The 19,130-nt window shown below is 43.1% G+C and overlaps 1 protein-coding gene across 1 annotated transcript in view; it reads right to left on the bottom strand.

Moving 5' to 3' along the window:
- The window catches only part of SNCA (synuclein alpha), a 63,288-nt gene extending 49,043 nt beyond the window's left edge, over positions 1-14,245 (bottom strand). Inside the window, exons 1-2 of the mRNA XM_059818003.1 lie at positions 14,125-14,245; positions 7,864-7,905 (exon numbers count right to left, since the gene is read on the bottom strand). Of these exons, the coding sequence (XP_059673986.1) occupies positions 7,864-7,905; positions 14,125-14,245 (163 nt within the window). The remainder of the gene's footprint in view (positions 1-7,863; positions 7,906-14,124) is intronic.
- Positions 14,246-19,130: the final 4,885 nt, after the last annotated feature.

Consider the following 19,130-nt stretch of genomic DNA (forward strand, 5'->3'; position numbering starts at 1 on the left):
GCCATTCTACCTTTCAGAATATTACTAGGTTCTTTCTGCTCATTCATCCCCAAGGGCGCTTTCAGACAGCAGCTTGCACTATAGTGAAACCATGCTAAAAAAGGGATGGGATGACTTCATGCCTTAAAGTTACACGGCCGGATTTTAGGAAAAAAAAAAAATAATGCCCATTTACTCATCTAAACAAGGGACTGTTCTTTAAAAACATCTGCTGGATAGCTTTGTAGTTCTAACTAATCCTATAGTTTCCTTCAGCCCAAATACCATCTGACCTATAAAATGTATTCATAGCTCTATTTGCACCCTTTAAGAGCACAGGATGGATTCTGCTTAGCAGATGGGCCACCCTTTCAGAGACTTTTTTGGGAAGCACATACAAAGAGAAGACTTTCTATGGATAAACTGAAAATGGAGGCAGATCATTTAGTACTCATTCTAACTTAAAGTGAAAAATTAATACTCAATCGGTTACTATCTCTATTATGACCGAAACTAGAAGCTTTCATTATGGAGCAGGACAACAATGGACTATACATTGACTGAAAGTAGAAACAGAGAAACAGTCTGTTCCAAAGATCTTTCAACCTATAGATGCTAATAAGATACAAATTCATAAGAAATTTCATTGTATCCATCCAGAACTCTATTGCCATGCTTTTTCCAGAAAAAAAAAAAAAGTGGGTTTTGCTGAAAAGCAAATGTTGCCCTCAGGGAAGGTTTGACATAATGCTAGCAAGTGCAGGAAGATATCTATTAAGATGCCTTATTTGATTATTACCAGCTACAGACTACAAAAGCTCTGAACTCTACACATAAAGTCTATATATAAAGTTTTCCACTAGTTCTTGCAAACATGTATCTTAAGATCTGTGTCCTAGTAACACGTTACATCTTCCAAAGAATATTACGATCTGATTGCGCACTGAGTCTTTCAGAAACAAAACAGAGTAACATTATGAGACAGAAACTTGTTAACACTTTCATACTGTTTAGAATGGCAAGAAGAAATCTCAAACAGAGCTATGTAAAAAAAGTAGCATCTTGCAAAAATACTCTTTAAAGTGATATTCTCCAAGAAATTAAAAAAAAAAAAATGTTTTGGGTAAGTTTCAGTATTGCTTTTTATTTTTTCTCTGTCTCATTCCTCTTCTGTGACAGAAGGAAAAAGGAAACAAAACCAACAGAAGATATATAAATCAAGGTCCTTTTTATATATATTTCCTTTTTTTTTTAATGGAAGTGGCATACACTTTCCAAAATACGTTAAATGGCAGAACATTTAAAACTTGATCCTGACAAAGGATCACATGCTCAGCCGTCTTAAGCAGACTCCTCCCTTCTGATAAAAATCATAAAGCATGGTTGCACTCTGTTCATTGTCAATAGTTAAAATTAGTTTCATTATCTTAAAAAACTGTATCTCAAAAGGAAAATATGAGGAAATAGAGTGAAATTGAGTACACTGTGGATGCTGCAATATAAAACACCTAATTCCTGATGCCACTATTAAAACCACATTTCTCAGACTATGTTGTGATGGCAAGTACAACCACCTACCAAGAGCAACTATCCAGTGGCTGTCGTTCCCACTATTAGAGTGTTTTGGGAAAGTTCTGTCTGAAGTCTATTTTCTCCTCCCAGAAACACATTATCTAGGCAAGGCTTGGTACATGCAAACAAAACAAAAAAGCAAAGATTAAGGCCACTAACGCTGTTACTGGTACAAGAAGAAGATACCTGATAGAAGTAGCAACAAAAGCAATATATTTAAGATTGCTTCTTCTTCAGACATAGCCAAAGAAAGCTGACACTGAAGGCAACATGAAAGATCTCTCATACACTGCTTCAGAAACCAGAGCCATGACGATAAATCCAGCAAACTATACACGTAGCACAGATTTGCAAAAGCACTCATACTAGTAGAAGAAAGAGTCTTCCTTCCTGTCTCTATTGAATACCTGAACACCATCAAAGTCCCTATCACCAGAGTGACTCTGCAGATAAGCTCCAGCTTGGTGACCCTTCAGCTCTGGAACTCTAGCAAGAGGAGAAATAAAAACAAAATAGGTTTCCCAACTCATATTTTATTGCTTATACTAAGTAGTAACAGGGGAAAAGCATTAAGTGCACCCAAACAAATCAGTTCAGAATGCAGGAGGTTGATACCAACTAATTAAATTAATCTGAATACTAGGTTGTTTAATGATCTTGAGCCATTAAGTCTTTTTAAAGCTGATGTCTGCTTTGCATCACAGTGCTGAGAAACAAAGTAAATCAGCTTCTGCAGAGCTCTGTGGTGCTATGGCCTGATTACTTGTGTCCTTCTATGCAGAGACTGTCCATTCCAGTAAATGATCTGGGATCGTGTACATTGACCATGCTAAGCCTAACTTTGAAATTGAAGTTCTAATACTGACTATAGCACTGTGCAAAAATTATTTGCGTTGAAGCTTTCTTTTCCATACTTATAAACAACTGGGTAACACACAGTATCAATGTGAAACCTTTGGAGCAATTCAAGATAAGAACTAGTTGTTTTCAATTTTGAACAATAAAAGTAGATGAAAACCCCAGGATATCTCTGAATTAATGAATCACTCTTACTGCACTAAATATACTTCTGAATATGTATTTCAGACAATAAGATTGCCTTAGGTGCTTAAAGAATTCATTTAAAAAGAAGCCATAAATACATTGGGGGTTCTTTAATTCACACAATTTACTGTAAGATACCTGATGGAGTTAAAACAAACACAACAGGAATACCAACAACTAAGAAAGTTAAGAAGAACAAGAATGATCAGATAAAATAATTAAGCAAAACAGTTGACTATGGTTCATAACTGTTGATATTGTGTCTTGACTCAGCTTCAGGAAACGGACACGTGGTTGAAGTATCAAGGGCTTTTTGGCCCTGATCTTTTGTACAAACCAGTGCTTTACTTTTATTATCAAGAGATGGACTCTAAATATTTCATCTTTGATACTGTACATTTCTGGACACTTATCCCTGGGAGTTAAGCAAGATGGACGAATTATGCACTAACAGTCAAAGGCCAGTAGACACGTTAATTAGGCAGGCAAGTCAGATACACAAGCTAACACCCCATAAAACCAATAAGCAAAGCTTCTTCATCTTCAGAAGTTCTGAGAAAGGGTGACCTGACAAATAACATGCTCACCGTATTCCTGTGAATCACAGGCTGGTATCCTCATTTTACAGTGTCTCAAGGCCACTAAACCTGGTACAATCAGGTCATACTTTGTTTAAAGCAAGAAACACCTCAATCTAGTATTTCTGGGTTTGGAAAGCAACTGACCGAAAAGTGCATTTAGTTGTTCAGCACTTTGAGGCGTGTCAGCTCCCAGTCCCTTCACCAGCAAGGGGTTTTAAACCACAAACTATTCAAAAACAGCAAAACTAGCCAGACCTTGGAACTCAGACAGTAAGAAAGGACTGACTGCACAACTGTGAACACGCACTCATTTTGATCTGTGATTCGTTTGCATTTGACTGTCTGCAACATCTTGAATTATTTTATTCACATAACAAAATGTGTTGTTTCACCTCAGGTTTCACACGATATTAACAACCTGGTGCATCATAAGACCACAGAACTGGCAAACTCCTAGTCCTACGAAAAGAGACAAGCAGGTCTTCACAAGTGCTCTAAGAGGCAGTTTTGTCACATCAACTTTAATAGTGTTGATTTAAATGGATTTGATTTCTAAGACAACTTCACTAGCATTTCTCAGTGTCTTCACATTATCTCACAGCATCACTATAGTGAAACCCAAACCTGTTTTTACCTACCTTCTCTGCTTGCCAGAAGAACTCTTCATAGACTTGCAATTTTTTTTACCCTTTATTTTTAAAATATGTGCCCAAGCAGCTTCTCTGTTCTTACACTATCAAGCCCATACTGTTTCATTTTAGCAACTGTGCTCTCTGGATTTTGCATTAGGTCTCCTCTTCTCACTACCACATTTAAACTTGCACATCCTCTATTCATTTTCAATTTTCATTCAACAGCCAAACTCCTTGCAGTTTAATAGGCCAAAAGGAAGCAAACTGTGGCACAGAACCCATTATTCCCAAGCTCTGGGTGTTTCACTTTGTCATCCATTTCCTAAAGTGAGTGAGAAGTGACCACTGTTATGCCTAAAATTTGCAGTAACTTTTCTGAATTTTTCTATTCATAAGCACAGCACGTAACAGATGTGCTCCCCTTACGTTTGGCTTTATAGTCCATTTCGTATCTTCCAGAACAAAATTCAACATCTTTTCAAAACTGTCAAAAATTCTGTTCATCTTAAAATTTCCTGTCTCACTACACATATTGCAATCAGATAAAGATGGACGCTTGCAGCATTCAGGATCAGATGCTTCTCTCAGGAGGAGGAAACGAAGTTCACCACTAAGCTAGCCTACTACAGAGTCCCAGTGCTTCAGCAAGTTTCATACATGTGCAAATGACCTTGACTTTTATTCTACCACAGCCCAGCTTGGTGAACATCACCTCTATTAACTTGCTTGCTAGTGCTGTCAGTTGCTGTTCCCACACCTGTGATGATTTAGATATACATGCCTCAAATCTCATTCTACTGCAATCCTCTACTGATTATAGTAACAATCCCTCTGCATATTTCTCTTAATTGAGGTCTAACAAGATGAGATTTCAAACCTCGTAACAAGAACATGTATGTTTAGCCTGAGGCCAAACTCTGAAGGACTATCATAAATGTTCTATTCATTTTTTTTACTAAAAATACTCTTGACTGACTTCTCAATCATTTATTTGGGTTGCGATATTAAGTACCATGAAGTTAAGTTTACCTACAGTTGTTTATCCTTTGCATTGGCTTATGTGAGCACAGGTGAATGATACACTGGCCATACACAGAACAAAAAGAAGAAATCTTTTTCTACTCCCTTACTTACTTGATTTCTAATGTCTTAAGGGAAAAGCACCTTAAATTTCTTGACCATGAATTTTTTTTCACATCTCCAGAGGTCCCATATTCTACTGCAGAAAATTACACGTTCTACTCAATGCACTATGGTCAGCTGAGGTTTTCCAGCACTCTGTAGAGATCAAAGACTTCCATTCATTTTGCCACTTGCTACAAATTATTGCTTACTGGTTTCAGTTCATACCTAAAATGATCCCTGCAAATCAATTCAAAATGCAAATTTACTCTTTTTCAGTGTAGAAATGCTAATGTGAATATACATGCCTAGCATTAACTTCAAAGTTTGAAAGTGCTGTTGCTACTAGATTAGGCAGTTCTAAAAAACATTTCAAAACCCTCATAACTGTGACAAATTCAAATCAGTATATTGAAACTCAAATTTATTTCTTTCCTGTAAGCCATTTCCCTTCTATCTTCCCACCCAACCAGCTCCACTGGGACACATTGATGAATCACAAGAATCTTTTAGGAACAGAGGGAGTGATGGGGCATGTCCACACTGCAGTGGCAGCATGACTGTGACTGCAGCAAGCACACCTTACCTAAAACTACACTACCTGTGCATTGTTGGAAACAGACCTCAGGCTGGGATGAAGAACCACTAAGAGCACAGGTGATACTCAGGTATTAAGCTCATATGGAATTCTCTGCAGCCACAGATGTACCAGTTTAAAGCCCTCCCAATCAGTCCTGCCAAGCTTATGAGCAAAGACACATTTTCCTCATTGGGACAGGTGGATCCCATCAGGCCCTAGCACACCTTGTGTTTCAAAGACTCTTCCATGATTATAAAACCCAAAGTTCTGGCAGAGGCACCAGTCCTGGAGCCGGGTATTGATGTCTTGGACATGCCTGTTTCTTCCAAATTCTCTCCCCATTACTGAGAGGATTGAGGAAAACATTACCTGTGCTCCTGAACCTTTTAGCAGCCTTCCCGGGGTCCCAAAATCTCTTTCAATCTGCCTTGCGCTTCTGGTTGCAACATCATTAGTACCCACATGAAAGATCAGTAGTGCGTAATAGTCTGAAGGTTGTACTAAGCTTGTCAGTCACCTGTTGACATCCCTGACTGGGGCCCCAGAGAGGCACCAAACTTCCCAGAAAAGAGGGTCTGGTCTGCAAGTGGGTGCCTCCGTCCTGCTCAGGAGGGAGTCACCAACGAGCATAACTTACCATTGTTTCTTCTTGGCACTGGTCTTAACGCAGGTCTTGCTGCGAGGGGTTGGTTGATGTGCCCTTGGTGAGGGTGCTTACACCCGTTCCTCCTCTTCTATCTTATCGCATGCTTTGTCTACCATACCCAGAGCCTCGTACCTGTTCTGTAACCGTAGCTGAGAGGGCTCCTCTTACAGCTCCGTGCAGTAACCTGCTTCCACCCCCATAACACTGCCTTCCTCCTGGCACGAAACAGATCCTGGACCTACCTCCGTCATGGCCACGCCGAGCTGCCTTGTGTGCACCAGAGGTGGGAGCGCACAGCTCCGCGGGTCGACCTCCTGCCCAGACTCTCAGACGCGGCTCGGCCTGCCCGCCTCCTCCCGCGGCTCGGCCGCCGCCTCACACCTCCCGCAGGCGCGCGCACTATTGCCCTCCCTCGCCGGGAGTACCCCCGCACCCCGCACACAGCCCGCGGCCTGAAGCCCGGGCGGCCGCACGCTCCGACGAGGGCTCTGTCTGCGGGGCTGCGCGGGTTCTGCCGGGAAGCAGCAGAGGACGGGGACGGGGCCTACCGCTGCCGCGCCTGCCCGCGGGCCACCGGCCGGGCAGGCGGCTTCGGCCGGTGTAAATCACCCGCGCGGCCGGCTGCAGGCTCCGCCCCTTGCCGGCTGGTCCAATCAGCGGGCCCGGGCTCAGCCGCGCGGGGCACGCCGCCTGCCGGCCCGGCGCGGCTGCAGTCCTCAGGCGGCAGTGGTTCCGGCGCAGTCGGCCCCGGGCAGCCATCGCACGGGCCGCGGCCAACAGCGGCGGTGGGGCGGCAGGGGCGAGGTGGCGACAGCGGGCCTGAAACCCCGTCTCGCACCCCAGCTTCGCTGTGGGCAGTCTGAAAGGCTTAAGCATGGGCAGGCTGCCGACCTGGTTTGCCTTAACTGCAAACGCTCCCCGTGGTTTTCCCGTTCTACCTGGCTCTTACCCTCCCGACCCTACGAAGGAGGCTCCTTCTACATTATTTTCCCTCCTTCATTTGTTGCAGTAATTCCTCTCTCCTCCACGAGCATCGGTCCGGTCTGACTATGAGCTCCTCGATCAGCAGGTTAAAGTTCTCCTGACATATGCCTGCGTCCCTCCCGACTTGGCCTTCCGCAGTCCTCCTCCAGCGGCATTCCCCTCCCTCACTCCCACCTCCAGATCCCACTTTTCTGCCTCCTGAGATCACAGGGAGACAAACCCGGGCACCCAAGCCAGGCTTTCAGTTTCTATAGGTTGAAGTCCTTCACAGAAAAAAAAAAAAAAAAATATTAAGACAGACTTCACTTTTTCATGCCGACTGGTTTATAACTTTCCAGCACAGAATATTTCACCTTTGGCAATAAACAAACAACAGAAAGACCCTTGATTTACCTAATTCTACAAAAGCAAGTTATTTCCTTCTGTTCAGGAATCTGGTTTCATTAGTCTCCTGGCTCGTACTAGTACAGCTTGACTTTGATTCAGAACATCCCTCAAAAAGCCCTTCTCATACAGAAACAGCTATATTAAATTTACCTATTTGATTGTAAAACAGTGGATGCATTTTGACAAAATAAATGTTGCTTTCTGCCTCTCGATTTTTCGATGTTTGTCTATCATTCATAAACTGGAGCGCTCTCAAAAAAATACACAGAGTTTTTAACAGCTAAAGGGCTGGTTAATCAAACGCAGGGAGGCAGCTGAAGTTAAGAATTATCTTACCTGTTGTGACACCATGAACAACTCCTTCCTTGGTCCTGGAACCTAAACAAAGAACAAGATTAGGTTGAAAACACAGGTTCTTAAGCACTGGTAAAGACTAGATGGATGATGAAGAGGGATGAATATATAGATTACATAGAGTTGCATACAGTATTTCCTAAGATTACTAAAATTATTTCAAGAGACCTCAATCTAAGGGAAAGGGCAAAACCATCAATAAAGAGCAACTGCATGAATGTATATCGACTGTGGAAAGGTGAATAATACTGGAAACACTTCTCCAGTTTATTTCTTGTACATACGGACTTCCTTGCCATTTTCTTAGCAGCCATGTTAATTAAGCCTCCCACTCTGCAAACTCCCATGGATGACTACGTGGAAACCATCTTACTGTTAACATCCTAAGGAGACTCATGCATGCGTTTGCAGAAGATCAGAGCCAAAGTTTCCAGAAGATCCTTACAATTTCATCTTACAACTCTTCTCCAGATCTCAGTTTGCAGGGGTTAACAACCAGTATTCAACTACAGAAAGACCTAGAGGTTAAAATCATGGGGAGCTGGTAGTAACGCAAGACCTGTGTAAGCAATGTAACTCTGCCACCCCGAAGACCAAACCAATTTCTGCAACTCCCATGTAAAAACATCATGACTTTTTAACACACTGCATGAAAGGGAACAACCTCTCCTGTCTTCAATGGGAAGAGAAACAAATTAGCACATACTGCTGTTGAAAAACGTAACTCCATGTCTTTTCCCTACCAGAGCTCTACTTATCCTTGTCAGGTCTTACAATTCGGCTACATTTCAGGGATTAGTACTCATCTGTGGACTATGATGCTTAACAATATGCAATTAAGCATTACAGAGACAGAGTTTATGGCTCCTAGTTTATCATCTTACCCTAGTCTGCCTGAGATAGGATGGCTTTTTTTTTATTACCAAAACAGAAATTGCCTTATTTGTAATGAAATTTTTTGGTATGTCATTCAGTATTTGAGACATTATAATTTATACTTCTGACTTTACACTTCTAACTTCTATATAATTTTAGCTTAACACTATATATAAAATCATATACGAACTGATACAAGCAGAAATACATCAGAAGAAAATGTATGAGCAGAAATATATTAGAAGAAAGCAACTTTGTCCACAATTCTTTACAATAATACAATTAAACACTGAAATAAAATATAAGTTCATTCATCAACATGTCTTACTTGCTACTAGCACCAATTTATGGAACTTAAGCCATGTATTTATGGCACTATCAGATTGATTACAGCATTGAAAAGGGTCTGTTATCTATGAGCTAGAGCAGAATAATAATACATGATAAATAAGAGGGAAAAAAATGTTGCATCAAGTAAAATGACATGTTCCTTTAACTAGCAAATGAAGAGGTTAAACAGCTGAGAAATCTTTTCCACCCTTTATTCTGAATTTTCTTTTAAAAAAAGCTTGGTTTATGTCAGTGAAAATATTTACCATTGAAAGAATCATCCGTTTTATTACATCCAAGGTGTTAGTATCTAAGGACTTGCTTTAGGACTTTGGTTCTCAGTCTTGCAGCACCATGAGACCTAGGGAAGCAAAGCACTTTGAACACATGCTGGAGTCTAAACAGATGATGGTTCTACTGACTTCTAGAAAAGGACTAAACACCATTTCAGGCTTACAGTATGTCTACCGGTTTACTTAACATTAAGCATGTGCTTTTAAATGCTTTGTTAGACCTGGCCAATATCTCACTCATCTTGTTGAAGTTATGGTTTGCAAGCCAAGCCACTAACACACGGCAACCTGTGAATAGCAAGTACTCAGTTCCCTAGGGCTGGTAAGGGATGGTACGACAGAACTCTCTGAGGACCTCTGCAATGCATGTATCTCCAGAGGGGCATATGCAAGTTGATTATTGCTTCACTTACCCTGACATAACATTGCTATAACCACAACTAATATAGAAATACTAGTCTTTTTCTGTTAGTGGAAGACAGGCTTTTCTTCAGCGAAAGCTCGGCTCGCAGACCCATACATAACAGAGAGATGTATAGCCAAATCCATTAATTGGCAAACAACCAGCTAAGCGGTCGTCCAGATTTTAAGGCAATGTTAGCGCTCAATACTATTCCGCCCACTACTGCACACTTGCATGGAAGTTGCTGTTCCTGCAGTCACAGCTGCAACAGGATCTAGAAGTACATTAGGATCTCCTAGAACAGGCCTATAAACACAACAGTTGAATTCTGTCGGACAACTTCTGGCTGGCAATGAAGGAAAGATGGTCATCCACACTATTTCTGACAGAAACTGGCTGTCTTTCATTCTGGCATTCCCAAAACACCAATAATTTTGCTCATTATACCCTGCATAACAGGGGGAATGGAGTAATCGCAGTAGGAAAAATATAAGGACCAAGGAACCTAACACTGACCTACACTACTTAGGTGATGCAGGAGCAATAACAGTACACAGTAATGCTACTTTTCCTTGCTATAATACACATTTGTGCGAGGGGAGGGAGAAGCCAAAACCAAAATTTTTGCCTTTGTGCAATTATAAAAAAAAATACAATAGACTCTCTTAATTTCATTATTTATTACCATTGCTGTCATTATTCCAGAAAGAAGGTGTGTTATCAGCAGTTTGGCAATACACTCATTTCTGGGCTTTTTAAGAGATGAACAGACTATTCCAAGCAAGCCCTCCTTGAGATTCAGGACACTTAGTAAGAGATGGTTAAAGACTGGGAGACATAAACCCAAATTACGGGAAGGAGAAATCATTGTCTAAGGAAAACACTTGCTCCCAACTGCTGAAGCCCATTATTCCACCAGACAGACTTGGTATCCCTTGACTACTCTGCCAGCAACTTGGTAATAAAAAATTACCAAAGGAAAATAAGAAACCTTATGACAAGAGAGTGCAGCAGGGAAATTCGGATGGTCTTGCCAAATAGGTCATGACTGCACTGTTCTACTCTAAGGCCGTGTGCCAGCTGAGCAAAGGGAGTAGTAAACAACTCATCCGCTAGCCACTCTGCTCCTGATAAACTACTCCTTTGTTCTGCTAGGGTCTAACACATCAAAAGTGATCAGACTGGAAACTTCCACTCCTGAGCACTGAACATGCACTCAAGAGTCAAGTGAGCAAAAACTTCAGCTAGAGCTCAGAGGAACTCGAGCAGCACATCACTGAGAGCATGCAAGAGCATCCTTCTTGCTCTCAGTTCCTGGTTTCAAAGCAAGTGGGGGTGAGCGTTGCTGCTCGTTTCCTCACTGCTTCACACCAACAGCTCTTGAAGGATACATAGAGACCCAGTTTTAAATTTATGGCATACAGGATGCAGCATAAGGCGGCTGAGTCTCAGTCCTCCTTTCCCATCAAAGATCAAGCCATTCTTTGACATAGAGAAGGGTTCTGATGCTGTGCTGGTATGATTCAAGACAGAGCCACTGATTTCAGCTGGCCAATGCTGAAGTACATCAGCAGAGAAATTTAGGGAAAAAATACCTGAAAGCATAAAAACACACTATAGACTGTATTGAACAGTACCTGGGGTATTAAAAAGCAGGATAAAGACAGTGGACTGAGGGAAGAAAGAACAGACTTCATCATGGAGAGGGAAAAAAATTCCCAGTTAATCCTCCAATACACCACTCTCTCTCAGCTCTAAATTTTCCCTTGTGCCAAAGGGAACTCTTCTTGTGCCAAAAGAAAAAAAAAAACCAAGGAAAGAAAAGAAATAAGTTGCAACAACCACATTTCATCCCAAGCAGTAGCTTTTGTTAGCAGAACTCTTACCAGGTAGAATTATGCTACAATCTTTCACATAATAGCTAACAGCAACCTAGACAGAAAGGTCCAGATGCTTTCAATATTTACTTAAATTTACTGGTTTCCTAGTGGAGACCCTATCACCTAGGGGATCTGGACCAAAGACTTTGCATCTTAATTCTCCAGCAGCAATGGAAGGCTGAATGTTGTGGAGCTGACTGTCGAAACTGAAAAACGATTAACAGGTCCCTCTCAGCCCAATGTTGTTAGGTTCTTTTTTGCAAGATGTCAGGCAGCTTTCACAGCATGATCTGGCTGTGAAACTCGTATCTGAAAACCCAACTATAGAGAAAGGGAGAGAGAAACCTTCAGGAGCTCTAATGCAGTGTGCTGCTCCTCTCCTCTGCACCACCTTTTGCATTGCAACTGTTATCAGCCTACGGAACCGAGAGATTATCACACCAGCCTTTGCTAACGCTGCTCAGGAGAAGAGCCACCCCTGCTGTGTGCTTGGGAAGCAGACAGAGAAATACCCAGCTCCACATTTCCCCCTTACCCCAATTGATCCTGTTGAAACTTCAGCTGGGGAAACTGCAGCTCCCTACAAGCAGGTATGGGCAGGCACATACCTGGACACGTGAGCTGCCAGAGCTCCCGGAGACAGCTTCCAAACAAGGGCTTTTTTACCTGCACGACTAAAACTGTGCATATAGCTTTTTCCCCCCTGAAAAGCAGGCATCTGCTGTGGGAAGGATCCTTCACCATTACTACAGTCATATGCACAGGTCCCTATCATGGCTCAGGGCTCCACTGTCCTCAGTATTTTATTCTTGAAATAAATAGCAAGCCTGCCCTCCCAAGTTCAACCTCAACAAAAGTATCTCTGAAGACAACAGGAAATCTGTCGCCTTTGGGAACAGAACTAGGTTCAAATATTATTACGGTCTGGAGAACAGGTCAGACACAAAGATTAATTCAGCACACAATGCAGGTTTCTAATACAAATAAATCAATGACACTGGAAGCATGGTCAGGAATGACAAGAGAAGAAAACAAAAAAAGAAAGCCCTACCCCTGAAAAATAACTCTGATATCAAGCACAAACAATGTACAGTGAAAGAACATCTATTTTGATATATTGAAACTGAGCAGACGCTCATTTTAAAATAGACTTATCTTACAGTTAGTTTTCAAAATGACTGCCATCTCTGTTGGCAAGAGCACCGAGCTTTGCTATGGCTCAGCAGAAGAAAAGCGTATTCCAAATGAGTAGTCCAAACTATCTGGAGCAGCAATAATTTGTTACAGACTGGCACTAGCCTGCAAGGGCAGAGGGAATCCTCAAAAGACATCAGAATTGCAGAGACCTCAGTGCTCGCATTTGAAATAAATGCCTCTAGTTTTCAACTCTGTTTAACTTCTCTTTGATATCTGTGCATATCTCCTTAGGTACATACAGCATCCATTACAGAACTGACCTGCTACAAAATCAGCAAAAAAGAAAGGACCTATAGAAAAGAGTATTTATTCCCCTCCATTCTTTTATAGACCAACTTTATTTGATCAATAGGAGAAATAGATCCATAATTATTTTTTTTAAATGACCACTTATTCATATGGCCTTGGCAGATTCTTTTCCTGTGGATTTTTCATGGCGGCATTTGCAAGATAGTCCTCTAAAGCCCTATAATTGCTAAGTGAAGAAGATGATCACGCAATCAAAGTACCGATCCAGGATTTTAAAAGAATTTTATCCCTGACTCTGTGCAAGACTCTTGTGTGGCCTAGATAAGTCACTTAACAACTGCTTTGCTACCTTGGGGTCTACCTGCCCTACCTCATTAACTGTAGTGGCTCTTCCTTGAGAAGTCATGGAAAATATCTGCTATTGATATGCAATAGTAAGTACAGAACATGAAGTTAATTTCAAAAGATGAGGAGATGACACTTTGCCATACAAAATGTTACTGTCGACATGCCAAGCAGCCAGCACGGATTATGCTCAGTTCCTGAATTAACCTCTCAAGTTTCTTCTCTTAAAATCCCACTTAAAACCCACGTGTTCTGTGGGATGCTGTGAAGCTACCTTCCACTTCAGCTTTTACATCTTTTTTTTTTTTAATTTATTTTTACTGTACTGACTACCCCTTCAGCCTTAACCTAGCAAACTTCTTAAATAGAATGCCAGCTAGTGACCTATACTGTAAGGCACCTCCTACAACATGACCTCGTTCAGTAGGGTGTTACAGATGTGGCTCCACAGAGCAGCAATGCATGGCCAGCACAAAGCAGTGACAAAGAACCAACATTTGGCTTCAAAGAACTGGAGCTCAGGAGGGCACAACTCTCCTCTGGTTTGTTTAGCAATGGTGTCCTATGAGTGATTTTATTTTTTTTTTTTTTGCAGAATAGGTCTGATGAGGATCCATCAGTGAATGTCAGGGTACACCGACCAGCAGCGTGATCTCTGCAATCCACCTACCCACATAGAGGACACCCTCTTTCGTCTTTCCTGCCGCCTCTGCCACACCCTGCTTGGTTTTCTCTGCTGCTGCTACGACTCCCTCCTTTGCCTTGGAAAGTCCTTTCATGAACACATCCATGGCTGAAGAATTTCTTCACACAGCTCTAGAGAAAAAAAAAAAAGACAGTACACTTTCAGTAAGATTTTTTTCAGCTTTTTATCCCAGAAAGGGAAAAAAATTTCATTCAAACCAAACAGGATCACAATTACTTAAAAATTGTATTATTTATACCCCCGTATCATGTAGCTCTCGTCCACATCTCTATTAGCAATACACAAACACCTCTCTCTATGTGAGGTCACACTCAGTATTTCAGATAGAAAGAACCATCAAATAACTAGAAAAACAAGGAGTACAGTTACATGAATCACCTTTACATTTTCTCACATGTTGCTATACATAGTTAAACAGTGCTGCAAGAGCAGTTCCCTCAGTCCAAGAAAGGCTTGGGGATCCTGTTTCCACAGCATCCTACAGACAGGTTGCTGATAATGCAGCTCTGGTTGGAAGATTCATTCATTGATACAATAAGTCCATTCCTTGCCTACCAAGGCATCATTTCCTTCAAAGGACAGTTCTGTTCATGTGTTGATTGAAAGATTTAGCCCCATAATTTGATGATACTCCACCTCTCATCCAGAGGAAAAAGCCATCTTAAAGAAACACTAGCAATTAAAAAAAAAAAAAAAAAAAGAAAAAAACAGCTTCTAAATGACAAATGTTCATTTGTTACAAGAAACTGCCATTACAACCCAGAAGCACTGGAGCAAACAGAAAATGCTGCTTTTCCAGCATTCCAACATTTTGTGCACAGTCCACGTCACTCTTCCGGAAATCGAGTTTTACCAAATGGGTTCTTTGCATGTATCAGGACTGAGAAAAGATTTCACTGAAAAGCAAAAGCGAGAATGCAGGATTTTAAAAGCACTGCACTAAAGCTACCAAGTGAGTTCTGTGGCAGCTATACAACCCAGTGCTACACTGAAACTACTAAAATAGTGATCGAAACCAAGAGGTCAGGGTCCCTTCAACAAATCCGTTATCAATAGTCCTTTCTCCTCCTCTACCCCCACAGAAAGAAGTGCTGCCTGTTATCTTTTTGTCTCTGCCGGAGGCTGAGTAGGAGGAATGGATGTCTAGGAAGGCATCTGGGCTGCTGCAGCTTTCTACTAACTCGTGACACGCGTGTGAAGAAAGGCAGTATTTCTGCTCCAGCCCAACTGCCTACGGTACCTGTCACCCTGGGGCTGGGGGCGCCCTGTCCACACAGGGACGGGGGGAGGCAGGCCCCGGCCCGCGGGACCCTGCGGCCCCCCCACCGAGGGGGTCCCCGGGCCTGTCCCCGGGCAGGGGGCAGCGCCGCGCCCAGGTGCGGGGGCAGCTGGGGACCGCGGGCGGGGATGTATAGCGAGTGACACACAGACACCTGCAGAGGGAGGGAGAGGGTAGGGCGTCGTGACCGTATATATGCATACATATATAGAGAGGGGCACCTACCAAGGAGTGCAGCGCGACGCGACCGTACGGGCACCCCCACGGGCTCCGGCTGACACGCCGTCGGCACAAGGCGGCCGCAGCGCCCGCTTCCCCTCCCTCCCCCGCGCCCACAAGAGGACGTTCAACAGGAAATACAGATATATAAAATATCTTAGATACTATATATGTGTGTGTATATACATACATAGACACACACACGCACCCCTGTGGCTACACAGGCGCCTCGGCAGCACCGACGCGGAGCGGAGCCGTTCACGCCCGCCGCGCCGCTCCCTCCCCGAGCCCGGAGCGCCCCGGGGGGCCGCCGCCGCCCCGCAGCGGAGCCGAGCGGCCCCCGCGCCCCCGGCCGCTACTGCAGACGGCGCCCACCAACCCCGCCCAGCCCAGCCCAGCCCTGCCCCGCCACTTACCGCCGGGCTCCTCCGCCACCGGCGACCGACCCGTTCCGAGGAGGCGTGGGGCGGTGGGCGCGGAGGGGGGGACGGGGAGGCGGAGGGCGACGCGTGGAGGGGCCCGAGGGGAGCTGCCCCTTCTCAGCACATCCCCGAGGCGGGGGAGAGCGGGCCGGGTCTGCTGGCGCCACCCCCGACGGCAGCCCCGCAGGCGGCGAGTGTGAGGGAGAGGCAAGGGCGAGGGATGGAGAGAGGATGCGCCGCGGGAGGGAGGGAGGGAGGAGCGGAGGGAGGCAGGGAGGCTCCCGCCACGCTCCCCCGCCTTCTCCCGCCCCACCCTCTGCTGGGGTTTGCGCGGAGGGGCTGCGGCCCCCGCCCGCCCCCTCGCGTCCTCCGTGTGAGGAACGGGGAGCGCCCGTTCCCTCGACGCAGACCAAGAGAGGGGCAAGAGCAAAAGGGAGACCAGGCGCCTCGGTCCCCCGGGGGCTCCGCACACCCACCGCTCGCTCAAAAGGCCGGAGCACCACCTCTCAGAAGAAGCATAAGGAGGCTGTTGGTGGTGACTGCAGCACACCTGGGTTTCACTTCACCTTTCACTTCACTAAAGCCTTAGAAAATCTCCCCAAGCATCTAATTGCTTTCTCTTCTGCTTCCTAATCGTCGGTCCTAAGTGACTGGAGTTCAATGCCAGTCTTCTCCCAAGGTTCATGATCCCAGCTCATTTTTAAGTGTGGGAGGTCGTGCTCTTGCAGCTGTAATTTGAATCTTAACCCTATTGCACACACAAAAAATTCTTCATCCCAAATCAGGAACACTGTGAGACGCCCCGCCTCACTCCTGCCAGATTTGCCGGACCCCTACACCTCTGTTAGCATCCTCCACCATATACTCCGTGGCCTCTGCTATTCAAGTCTTAATCTGATACATGGAAGTCACTTTTTCCCCAGCAAGGGAAAGCTATCAAACTTCTCTATTTTGGTAGCAGAATTTAGGCATGAAAAGCCAAGACCAGTAGGAGACGAGGCATTAGAACAGATGGACCTTCAGCTTCAGTACATCAGTTCATATGCTGTATAAAATTCTGCAAGACCTACAGAAATAGTTTGTTTTTTACTGCACTCCAAAAGGAGAAACACAACACTGTATAGATGAGATACAAGGTTGGAGCTGCACGGAGCATCTTTCATCCATCATCTCATGCAGACAGCTGATGCATCCCTGGTTTTGTTTTCATTCTGAACACGTAGTGCAGTCTTCCTCTTGTCAGGTTTCTTCTTAAGCCTTAATATTTCTATACTGTTTGGTAAACTTTCTTTTGGTTCATTCCACTACTAGTTTTAATCAACCAAGCATTCAGCAATATATTTTATTTCTTTGTGCAAGAAGGTGTGGACTGAGAATACAAACCATTCCCTCATAATTCTGCCCTCAAGAAAAGCCTTAAAAATAAAAAAGGAGCCCAGGAATTAAATTACATAAGGTGCCTCATCTCATTCATCCCATGCAGCACATTCATACTTAGTAGTGCAAGAACTAGATGTGGTATTTCTATTTCCTCCCAGTTTGGGGGAGAGGACAATAGGTATAGTTTCAGACAGTAAATCAAAGTGAATCAAAATCATATTCTTTCCACATGTTGTTAACTGGCCCAGCAATTTTTATACCTTAGTATATAAATTGGCTCATTGAAAGCCACTCCCTCAGTCATTCTCTGCTACCCACGCCAGTAAACTTAGACACCAAATTAGAATTAAAGGGAATATTGCACTCCTTATGTGAGTATTATCTTCCAGATTTAAAGAAGCCTTTTGTTCCTCTAGCATGCAAGCGACTATGAGCATGAAATGTTGCTTTTTATTATGCTGATATAAATCTGGATAGACTTATTTTATTTAATTACGTTAGCAATAACAGAGAATCTAGCACGATAAATATCCTTGTTTATTTATGGCTCTATTTCTGAAAACTTTACGAAGAAGAGCTCAGACATTTGCAACTCCTAGCTTTTGCAAGGGTTCTTTCTTTGCCTTGTGTTTATCAAAGGGAGGCATTATGTTCTGCTGTTAAACAAAGTAACAGCTTGTCGGTTAATAAAATCATGCAGCTAGAAATAGAGAGGTAAAGGCAAGAGGGATCAGTTACCACAGCAGAAATAAAGCTTAAAATTTCAGCTGTAGTATTCAAAATAGGCAGCTGTAAAATTCTAAATCAGAGGGTAAGAGGACAGAAGGGAAAAAAAATAGAGTACAAACCTTGACACAAGAAATTCTTCATTCTGATAATGAATGGGACTTAAGTGGAAAACAATTAAATATGGTAGGGAATTGGCATTGCATCTCCAAGGTAATTCCTATTTAAACCACGCTGTCTACAACAGCTGGGTGGGTTTTTTGTAGGTTGTCTGCTCAGTACTATTAGTATCACAGTAAGTTCTCCCCTGAAGCCTTTCCTGTCTGAAGAAAGGATAGTTGCAAGAAGATTGCCCACTGATCGCATTTAAAACAAATCTTTATTTAATGACAGTGTTTACTTTGCATGAGCATCTAGAGCAAAAATCAATTAAGTAGTAATAAAACCTCCTTCAATCCATCTTGCATTGCAGGCTAATTTATTGGCTTAATTGCTAGTGATCAAGTAAATCTACTTTATCACTATGAAAAGAACAATTATTGACAATTGAACAATGTTGCTGACTAAAACTGATCAGAATTTACTGTCTTCAGGTTAAAAAATTCAAATGCGAAACTCTTCATGTGGAAACACTGGGAAGGTGTTCCCCTTGAACACTACATTGAAAGCTTTCCCCTGTTTTTTCAAAGAGTGACTCACACAAGCTCTCTGTGTTACCACAGAACTGATAGGTGATGTTACGCAGAAGAAAGGTACCTTTGAAAACCTGAAAAGCTGCAGTATGAAAGGAAGCTGTCTTAGGGCAGGCTATTCACAGGTAACATTGATTATTTCACTGCAGGGTCTTTCTACTGATTGCAGATAATCTGAAAATGGTCTTAATTTGATAAAGCCATTAACTGTGTGAAACAGTGCAATTATTATGCAAATATATTTCAGTCTTT

The sequence above is a fragment of the Gavia stellata genome, chromosome 5 (assembly GCF_030936135.1).
Source record: "Gavia stellata isolate bGavSte3 chromosome 5, bGavSte3.hap2, whole genome shotgun sequence".
Lineage (NCBI taxonomy): Eukaryota > Metazoa > Chordata > Aves > Gaviiformes > Gaviidae > Gavia > Gavia stellata.